Source organism: Coptis chinensis, chromosome 5 (genome assembly GCF_015680905.1).
Source record: "Coptis chinensis isolate HL-2020 chromosome 5, ASM1568090v1, whole genome shotgun sequence".
In the NCBI taxonomy this organism is placed as follows: domain Eukaryota; kingdom Viridiplantae; phylum Streptophyta; class Magnoliopsida; order Ranunculales; family Ranunculaceae; genus Coptis; species Coptis chinensis.
This window is the reverse complement of record NC_141460.1, coordinates 75,628,846-75,639,603: the sequence shown is the minus strand read 5'-3', so window position 1 is coordinate 75,639,603 and position 10,758 is coordinate 75,628,846. Positions and strand designations below refer to the sequence as shown.

The 10,758-nt window shown below is 36.0% G+C and overlaps 2 protein-coding genes across 2 annotated transcripts; both read right to left on the bottom strand.

The window, feature by feature from the left end:
- Positions 1 to 5,341: 5,341 nt before the first annotated feature.
- Positions 5,342 to 7,357, bottom strand: LOC147498937 (uncharacterized). The gene is made up of 4 exons (XM_086563375.1): positions 7,329 to 7,357; positions 7,088 to 7,168; positions 6,112 to 6,391; positions 5,342 to 6,075 (listed from the first exon to the last, which is right to left on the bottom strand). The coding sequence occupies exons 1-4, from the start codon at positions 7,355 to 7,357 to the stop codon at positions 5,551 to 5,553; spliced, it is 915 nt and encodes a 304-aa protein (XP_086419501.1). The 3' UTR covers positions 5,342 to 5,550.
- On the bottom strand, positions 7,080 to 10,758 carry HYD1 (C-8,7 sterol isomerase). Its single transcript, XM_086560775.1, has 4 exons — positions 9,269 to 10,758; positions 9,044 to 9,190; positions 8,856 to 8,964; positions 7,080 to 7,653 (listed from the first exon to the last, which is right to left on the bottom strand). Exons 1-4 carry the CDS (start codon positions 9,414 to 9,416, stop codon positions 7,383 to 7,385), a joined length of 675 nt encoding a protein of 224 aa, XP_086416901.1. The 5' UTR covers positions 9,417 to 10,758; the 3' UTR covers positions 7,080 to 7,382.

The following is a 10,758-nucleotide window of genomic DNA, read 5'->3' as shown; positions in this document are numbered from 1 at the left end:
CTTTTTGCCCAAGGTCGTAGCTGACTTTTGAGCAGTTTGAGTTTCTGAAGGATATACATATGATTGGTACTAATTGGTTGGTTCCATACATCGAGAAACATAGCTTTAAACTCTGGATGGTGTACCCAAGAGTTGAAAATTTTGAACGGACTTGCTTTCCTGCTGTAATCATACTACTTCACCTGCATTGGACAATGATCAGAGATTCCATGCGGTAGAAACTCTGCCTCTGATGCTATGAAATATTGTAGTCATGCTGAATTAACTAAGCATCGATCGATCTTAGTCATTATTCTGTTTCTGCCTTCTGAGTTGTTAGACCATGTATAAAAGAACCCAGAGTACTTCAAATCAGTTAAGCCTACGGTCTGCAAACAATCTACAAATTCTCTTGTTTCTCTTGGATGTAAAGGTGCCCCACCACATCTCTCTCCAGCATTCGTCACATTATTGAAATCACCAATCATACACCATGACTCAGAAACCTGGAAAGTTAGGAAATTCTACCACAATCTTGATCTAGAAGGCTTGTCATTCCTGGCATACACTACTGTTAAGAAATAACTTATGTTTGTAGCCAGAATAGTAACCTTAGCATGTATGTATTGATCACATGAACTCAATGCCTTAATTATTACTTCATTAGGATCCTAACAAAGCCAGACTCTACCACTCGGGTCATAATCATAATTTTCCAAAAAAGTCCATCCTGGGCAACATATATCCTTTATAGTATTAAAATGCTCTCTTCTAACCTTTGTTTCAAGCAATACCATCAAACAAGTATTCTTTTCCATTCTCACCTTATTTACTTCTCGAGCTCAATGGTGATCGTTAATTCCCCTTACATTCCACACAATTATAGGCATACTCATCGATAACTATTTTTGTTTTTCTTCCCCTTGGGTCTGCCTATCCTAGTCTCCTCTTCCTGGAGTTACTATTATTATGTTGCGGACTCTGAGCCTTTGTAGTCTGATCCAGATTCTTTGCTTGTGATCTAGTCACTCTTGGCTCTGACATGATAGCTAAAAGAGTAAGAGGCTGCTCTGCACCATATTCTTTTTCATACAGGTGATCCTCAAAGTACTAAATTTCATGTATTGACTCATCTTCTAAGCCTCCTCTTGTTAACAACTCAAAAGGATTTGGTTGTACTACCATCAGTGTAAGTTTCTCCATATGGTTCTCATGCTGAGATTCAAACACTACCATTTGCATTGATTCAAGCTGAATATCTATTTCTGCTAGTGGTGTATTAGCATCCTCCATGTTTGCACAGTCCGCAACTTGTGCATTTGGTTCTTCAGCAATTTGGGAAACTGGGCTAGAAGCCATCTCCCTGATCTCCTCTCCTTTGTCAGTTCTTATACAACTAGTACCTGCTCCTCCAAAGAGAGTAGTAGGATGAGCCCGAACCCTCCATACTCTCCTGCTCGCATCTTCTCCACTCCCATTTCCAGCGTACATAACAGTGTTTCTGTCTGCGTTCTCGTAGCTGATATTAGCATTGGGGTTCATTCTTTCACTTTAATTTGTTGTCTCTCCTATGTGCTATTTGCATTATTATCCAAACCAGGTTGTACATTGGAGCTTCTGTTTATTCTTCCACTCCTTCCATCGGTATTCAGCCTTCTTGTTGGATTTCTATTTCTCAAACAATTATCCATGCCATGCCTAAACTTTTGACATTTGTCACATCTTTTTGGGATCCAAGGGTATTCATAAGAGATAGTTCGTTCATCTCCTGGAGCTAATTCAACAGTAAAAGAGTCTGGAAGCTTGGTAGAAACTTTCACCCCAACATGTACACGAGCATAATCAATTCGCTTTTTCTGTTTCGTAGCTTCATCTTGACTATGAGGAACTCCCACCTTGCTAGCTAAGAAGCCCAACCCATCATCAGTCCACAACTCCTTTGGGACATTGTGAATCTTAACCCATACAGGAATGGTTGTTACCATTGTTCTCTGTTTTTCTACTTCTTGAGTCCAGGGACATACAATAAAACATCAACCTCCAATAAAGAGTAGATCGTCCTCAAGAATAGCTTGACATGCTTCATTACTTGAGAATTTGAAGTAGAAAAGATCCTTGTCTGCAATAATCTCGAAAATTCCTTTATCTTTCCATCGTTGTTGCGTTGTTGAATGTAATTGTGCATATACTATATATGTCATAACAGATAAATAGTGCAGAGTGCATATAATTGTGTTGGTGCAACTAATTGTGTTGTTCTTAATCCAATTTTTTAAATCGGATTTCAATTTTGCTAATTCAATTGGGATGTGTTGATAATTGATCATTACTAATTCAATTTTGCATATCATTGTTTAAATAAATTATTGTACAATTATGATCGATTAATTATTTGTATTATAAGAAAAGTGTTCGGTGTTTATGTATAAGAAAAGTGTAATTGGTGTTTATGTAATCAATTTTTATTGGTTAATCGGGTTAATCATTGGTTAATCAAGAATTTCCTTGATTTAGAACTTCTCAATTATTTTAGTCCAAACGACTCCCCCATGTCGCTCCATAGAAGTCCCAAACGACCCAGCCATACCGCTTGCATGTGATACCAAACGACATGGTCAGACCATTCCATGGAAAAAACAAAGAGCTCTGTCTCAAACGATATTGCCAAACCGTTTGAGTGTACACTCAAATGATATGAGCAAGCCGTTTGAGTGTACACACAAACGATATGGTGGTACCGTTTGAGTGTACACTCAAACGGCACGCTCAGACCGTTCCATGGAGAATCTAGAGAGCCAATTCTCAAACAACAAGCTCAGACTGCATGCATGTACAATAGAACGATATGGTGGTATCATTTGAGTATATACTCAAACGAAATGGTGAGACCGTTTGAGTGTACACTCAAACGACCCGAGTTTTGTTATGGTGAGACCGGTTGAATTGGTTGTTGGGCTGGGCTTTGATGGCAAACTTGTAATATGGCAAACTTGTAAAAAAAATTGGGGGTTTCCCAATCCAATTTGATGAGTGCCCAATTAAACTACCATAAATTTTAAGATCAGTGTTGCTATTAACAAGTTAAACTTTAGAAATGATTAGTTCAGCAGCTGAAAGTCCCGTTTAGAAATTCATTGTACACAACCCCAAGAAAATCTTTTGCTTGACCACAACAATTAGCCATATCACAAAGTGTTAAATTAAGACTATGACAACCACAATGAGTATAGAATGCTCTAGGATTAATATCTAGTAGTTATTTTTGTACACCTTGCATTGGTGTTTCCCTTTCATATTAGACCCATTACCCAATCCTTGACCCCGTACGTACATCATCAATATTAAGATTAAAAATTTTAAGCACATTTTGCAATTCTAGAAAAAGTTCCTGCCCAGATGTATCATTTACTATCATAAATTCTACAAAGTACTCATCTACTTTTACTAGCCGGACAAGTCGAAAAATCCACACATCTCAATATCAAAGTCATTTGTTCTTGGTGACTAAAATCTGGAGTGCAATCAAGTATCACAAAAAAATATTTTGCTTATTTAACTTTTTGAACAATTACATTTTTAATTTCAAAAGCTAACATACTTATCATTATCAGTTATCAATTCATTTTGTATATTATGACCAAGACAATGATAATGAATTTCATTGTTATCTATGTGTCGAACATGTTCTTGTATTATTAGATCCCATTCTGCAATCATTTAAATTATGCCTAAAAAATTTCCATTGTTATTTTCATATAATTTCTCATTTGTTCTTCAAAATGCCAATTTATATTTACCAAGATATTTCACACCAGATATTATTCTATGTAATATTTCCTTCCAATGTTCTTTCTCATTCTTAATTTGGTGTTTAACATATCAGGGAGTAACTCTAGAGGACAAATCGAGGGAAAAAGTAACTCTAGAAGACACTTTTGTTTTTTAATTACTCACAAGGACCGGGTAGATCGATGAAAGGTCAAGTATACCCTTGACGTAAAATTAAAAACGGCTCGGGTAGATGAAATGTCAAGTATACCCCTGGTACAAAATAATAAACGGCCCGACCCAACCAAAATGACCCGGTGTATATAGTATGAACAATGATTGTTTATACTTATTTGGGATATGAACAATCACTATTTATACATTAACATGAGTTATAAACACTCATTGTTCATATAAACAATCATTGTTGATTGTTCATACATATTTGGGGTATGAACAATCACTGTTCATACCTCAACATAATATATGATCAGTAAAAACACCTATTGGAGTATGAACAATCATTGTTTATACCTCAACATGAGCTATGAACAATCGTTGTTCATATGAATAATCATTGTTCATACCTATTTGGGGTATGAACAATCAATGTTCATAACTCAACATAATGTATGATCAATAAGAACATTTATTGGAGTATGAACAATCATTGTGATTGTTCATACCTATTTGGGGTATGAACAATTAATGTTCATACCTCAACATAATTTATGATCAATAAGAACACTTATTGAAGTATAAACAATGATTGTTCATACCTATTTGGGGTATGAACAATCACTGTTCATACATCAACATGAGCTATGAACAATTATTGTTCATACTTATTTGGGGTATGAACAATCAATATTCATACATCGATATAATGTATGATCAATAAGAACATTTATTGAAGTATGAATAATCATTGTTCATACCTATTTGGGGTATGAACAATCAGTGTTCATACATCAACATGAAGTGTTAATACATATTTGGGGTATAAACAATTAATGTTCATATGAATAAATATTGTTCATACCTATTGAGGTATATATAAACAATAATTATTGTTCATACTTATTTGGGGTATGAACAATCAATGTTCATATCTCAATATAATTGTTCATGCATATTTATTTAGGGTATGAATAATTATTCTTATTGTTGATATCTATTTGGGGTATGAACAATCAATGTTCATACCTTAATATATTGTTTATATCTGACATGAGTATGAACAATCATTGTTTTGTTAAATATATGTAACAATCATCGTTCATATATCAATATAAAGATAAGCATTTATTTGGATATAAAGTATGAACAATCATTGTTTATACGTCAGCATAAGGTATGAACACTCATTGTTTATAGCAAAATGACAGAAAGAGTAAAATCGGAAAATATTTATTTCAAATCCGAGTCATTTGTCCCTGAGAGTTATTTTCACTCGGAAATTGGTTTTTCGGGTTATTTTCACTCTAAATTTGTCCTTGTGAGTGATTATAAAAGACCTCTATCCTCTAAAATTGTTTTGAATCGAAATTGGGCCTTGGGACCAATTTCTTGCTATATAAAACATCTAAAACCATTTCGCGGTGAACGGTCTGTCACCACTTTAAAATGAACAATGAGTAAATAGTGTGGTGAACAGTTGTCGTCCGTGTAGTTCAGCCGTCTGTTGAACAGTAACAATGAACATAACAAGTGAACAATACAGACTGTTCTGCCATCTGTTACAATTTAACACAATTTAACGCATTCTTATGTCCATCTTCTTGAATCTATTTTTAGCAGCTGCTAAACAACAAGGCCACAAATTTGAGTGTTCTTCTGAACATTTTCTGTCTTCCCCTTCTTCCCACCACGTTCATCCACCAAATCAACTTCTTCACCAGAATCACTACTCGAAGATGTGTTATTTCCCTTTTCCGCTTCACCTGGCTGCGGAGGAGGAACTGGAAACATCGAACTAAAAGGTGTCCAACTCGAGCCCTTCCCCAAATTATCTTGGGCCGTAAACCCAATCGGAAAAAATCCCCAACAGCAGTAATACATATCCTTCCCAGGATCAACCGCAGGAGGCAGCGTAGGAACCACCGCAGCATGAAAACCCCTTCGACAATTCTGACACCTCAAACAACATTCCTCATAAACTCTAGGATACTCATAAAGATGATAACAATATGGACAAACAGTCCAAAAACTCGATAACCTCGACGCCCCTACCCCTTGAGAAGGTAAACCCTCATTCCTAACATTACCATTCTTCCCCTCTACTTCCTCCACCCCCTCATCCCCCCTTCGTCCACCCTCACAGTCTTTCTCTTCTCTCTAGCACTTCGTCTAATGGGAGATTGCTGCGGTTTGGGGCTTGGAGGGGGGTTTCTTCGGCACGACGGATTTCAATACAATGGGATCAAATTTCTTGTATAATTTTAACTCATTATCATAAAGAGACTTTTTCGACAAATCGGATAAAAAAGCCCATGCATCACAAACAAGTTTAAAAGCATGATCTGAAAATGAGTATCTACTTTTATGTAGATGTAAAAGTAGAGCTAGTCTCCTATACTGACGTTTCACAATATCTAAATCATAATTACTAGATTTAGTATGATCAAGTTGAAGAATAGCATACAAATATAAAGGAGTTGATCGAGGAAAAGAGGACACAAGCTTTGCACTTGGGAGTCCTTAATTTTCCATTTAGCAAAGTTTGGAATAATAGAGTTCCAACCAAAGTCTCATTCTTTGTTTGGGTTTTATGCTGGGGGAGGACCTTGACGTGTGATAATCTTCGAAAGAGAGGAAAAATCCTAGTTAACAGGTGTGTCATGTGTACTAAAGAGGAGGAAACTATTCAGCACTTATTCATGGATTGTGAAATTACGCAAATTATATGGGATTATTTCATGCATTCTCTTAAGTGTCGGGGTGACGCATCACAAGGTCTGATGGGGCAGTTCAACTGCAAGCCAGATGGTAGAATCTCCACTACCGGTCGGATTTTGGCAAAGGTTATAGCTCACGTAGTTACATGGTCCATATGGTTGGAACGCAATCGTCGAACTTTCGACGATGAGTCTAGGGATGTCCAACAACTTATAGTCAAATGTAAAACTCTTATGTGGGCATGGGTGTCTTTCTTACCTAGTGTTAGAGGTTTGAAATTAGGACGACCTCATTTTTAAATGGGAGTCTGTGATTGAGGGGTAGCATTTATATGTATTTCTAGTAGTGTGAATCTCTCACACCACATCTTCATTACTATTAATATAAAATCTTGTTTTGCTGATAAAAAATAATAATAATAAATAAATAAAAAATAGCATACCAATCAAAATGATTATTGATTCTTTTTTCACCAGCTAATAAAACATCAACTATTGTTAATATTTGTTCTGCCCCGAGGCAACTAGCACCCTTTCAAAGCTAAATGTGCGCAGCGAGGTGAATAGAGCAACAATCCACAGGGCTCTCACTAGCTAATCACAAATGATCACTTTTTGAAAAATAAAATTCCTCGTTTAAGTACCCAAATAATGCTCAAATCTCCTTGAAGGAAGATGTGCAACTAGAAAGAAAATCTGATTTCTCCAGACATGGGGTTGGTTTCTTGCAGTATTACCTTAGAATGTCTTGCGCTTTTTCTTACTTTGGGCTTCGGCTTGGAATGCTGTACATATCCTCTTCCAGCTCCTGATAACTATGAGTGTTGGTATCCAAACCCAAAAGGAATTCATGAACACGTAGTACAGATAATAATAATAGGGGCTGGAAGCAAAGTTATCGCCCTCCAAGAAGGATGTAATGAAGTATACTGCAGTTCCATACAACTGGCCAAGAGAGATAGCAATCTGAAGGACGTCCCTGTATGAAGCTTTTTTGGCTATAGCATACCTGCCAATCAAAGAGAACCAACAATGACAATAAATAGATTGAATTTTGATTTTGAAATTACAATTTGGCTATGAATATTTAGTATCACATTAGATGTCAAAATAAAGAGGGCTGTGATGCAACACCATTACACCAACGTAATACAAGAATATAATTTAGGATGACATAAGGATGAGACAACAGTTATGTTTATAACATCTTACTAGACAAAAGAGCGAAGCTAAATGCCTAAATCTATAGAAAAAGAAGTGCATCACCTAATAACTATTTAGATGCAAAATTGGTGAGATTATGACTATTGAACTACTGTGATCAAGAAGGTATCACTAAATCTAAAAGAAAACTGGGATGAAGGCTCACAAATTTCCCGGTCAACCAAATTATGATAGACAGGGAAACCTCTTTTTTAATAAAGGAAGCATGTTTGGCCATTTCACAATGTCTTGTGCAACTTGAAAACAGGCATTACCACGTCGTCGCAGCCTCTTTATGGACATTAAGGAGGTTTTGGGTCATTTTACATGCTTTCATACAAAGTAAAAAGTCACTGTGAAGATTGATTTTACACTAGGAAAATCACCGTTAAGTGCAAACTCCACTTTACAGTGGGAATTTGGACTGTGAATTCTACTTTACTATGGAATTTCAGACTACAAACTCAAACTTACAGAGTCAAAACTCGATCCTGGCGTGGCCAAAAGTGATTGCGTTTTAGAATCATCTAATCAGACGAGCAGGGCTAGAAGGGGTGAAATGCACGCGGTGTCTTTGCAAGCAGCACAATTTACAATGTGATAAGAAACCTAAAGGAAGGGGTAATGGTTTAGGTATCTAATACATGTGGCTGGCATTGTGGAAAGCAAGCAACGGAAATCAGGTTGCAGCAGTGAAGTCTATGTTGTTACTCATCAAGGCGACTTTATGGTATTCACTTGGGACTTCAAGAAGAGATCATTGTTTTGAAGAAAACGTTTTCAGTTTGGCACAACTCATTAGGGAGTAGTTTTCTTTTGTATTAGTTACTTTTTCGTATCACTTGTTTCTTTTCTTCAGTGAGCTTCTCCCTCAGTTTTAAAACTGTGTTATGAAACTCTTCACATTACTCCTTCAATGTAATAATCTTAATTCCATTCTGAAAAACAAATAAATAAACAAACCCAGTAGTCCACAAGTTTTAAGGATTATATTAACATAAATCTTACACTGTAAGAAGACAAGCTGGACCTTCAATAACAGCAGTGATCCCTTCAACACTAACAACTCCAGAATCCCTTCCAGCGTATCTTGAATCACCTTTACTATACTCTTTCCCTATAAAGTAACTCCAAATCATTCTTCACTAAAATTCACATACTCTACAAAAAATGAGACATTAAAAAAAAAAACTCACAAACTTCTGCGAGGAAATGTGCAGACTTATCCTTATAAAAGTGTGGTGAGAAAGCAAAATAGCCTTCAAGGATAATATGTGTCAAACCAGTAAATGCCCACCAGCACATCAACGATCTTTCAATCTTGGATAGTTTTGGAAAACGGCCTATGCATAAACATAAACATAAACATAATTAAATTATAAAAAAAATTATGATGATGATGATAATTATTATTATATTACCTGAAACGATCCAGCTGGAAGTGATTACGAGGAATGAAGCAATACCAAAGACACCGAGAATAGTGAACTGAGAGAGAAAACCGGGTGTGAAGTCAGGTAGTACTAGCTCTCGTGGTACGTACGGGTGACTATAATTTGACGCCTCCATTTTTTTTTTTTTTTTTTTTGCAACAAAGATCCAGCTTAAATGACCATAGAGTGATATTGCAATGTGTTTGGTGTGGAGAATGATAGTGAGTCACACTCAACTTATAATAACTTATGGCGTTGCATCTATGCAGGCCCACTTCGAGACTTTTTTTTATGTCGCCGGCCATTGACCCATTTGCGTCACTTTTTTTTTTTGATAAAGCAATTTCGTTCAAAATTATTTTTAGACGAAACACTATACACTCCTTTGTATTCAATTCTAGACTGAAAATACTCTAAGATGATATTACAATTGAGAAAGATTTTTTATCTTTTTCTTTTTACTTCATAAAGATAACTTTATATGCAATCAAGGTAAATGACGAAATTTTATTTGATTAAATGAGAAAGCTAGAGAGAGAAAAAGGTAGAGGATTAATTAGAAAACATGATCACTACCATCTATATAGGGAGGGAAATTTAAATACAATTTCAATGGATTTACTGATCAAGATACATCACACCAAAACTAATTTCTAGTCCCACACTTACTCTGTCAATACAAAAACAAGAAGCAGGTTCAAAACATATCCATCAGCTGTTTTTAATGATTTTAACCGAAATCCTCTTCAAAAGGACATCCTAGCTGCCGGTTCAAAGATATCTTCTCCTCTCCTCCAAACCGGTTTTAAAGGATTTGATAAACATTGCATCCTTGCTATACAGTACTTTCTATCATCAGCATCTTTAATATGATAGTATGGTAAGCATCAAGGAAAGTGGCGATCAGAGTCACCTCCCAAGTGTCGAACTTCCTTGTGTCATTAGATCATTGCCAAAGTATTATCCCTCTTCTTAGTGCAATGACAATGCCATTTACGTTAGTAGTTCCCATGTAGATGTTCTCTTTGAGTATAACCAGAAGTACCTAACTTCTCTGCCTTCCAAGATCTATTAATCTTCTCAATGAATTCCTCAATACTTCTCCTCAGTTCATCTTCGTCTTCCTCATCCTCATTTTTATTACCTTCGTCATCCTGGTTAAATAATTCCTTTTTAGTAACAGGAACTTCCAGTACGATGTCTGATGATGTGTCAATTTGAATCGAGAATGAAGCTTCATCTTGTTCCCTGTCAGTCTCCTTGGGAGGTAATGCGACATAGACATCAGTTTCACTATGAGATGGAACTGAACTAGACTTTGAATTGCTAACAAGGAGAATGAGTATAATCAAATTGCAAAAAGAGAAGACCAAGAGAGAATTGGATGAAACTAGACAGATAAACTCCACTGTGGCATGAAACATAGTTTTAAAATTGAAGAGAGAAGAGAAAATCAAAAGGAAGTACCTTAACGCTCG

Coding starts and splice junctions, on each gene's coding strand:
- HYD1 (XM_086560775.1), bottom strand. CDS start 9,416: ATGGAGGCGTCAAATTATAGTCACCCGTACGTACCACGAGAGCTAGTA. Junction 9,191..9,268: donor TTCCAGCTGGATCGTTTCAG/GTAATATAATAA, acceptor GTTTATGCATAG/GCCGTTTTCCAAAACTATCC. Junction 7,654..8,855: donor CCAGCTTGTCTTCTTACAGT/GTAAGATTTATG, acceptor TTTGATTGGCAG/GTATGCTATAGCCAAAAAAG.
- LOC147498937 (XM_086563375.1), bottom strand. CDS start 7,357: ATGTCTGGAGAAATCAGATTTTCTTTCTA. Junction 7,169..7,328: donor GAAATCAGATTTTCTTTCTA/GTTGCACATCTT, acceptor AAAGGGTGCTAG/TTGCCTCGGGGCAGAACAAA. Junction 6,076..6,111: donor CCTCCAAGCCCCAAACCGCA/GCAATCTCCCAT, acceptor TAGAGAGAAGAG/AAAGACTGTGAGGGTGGACG.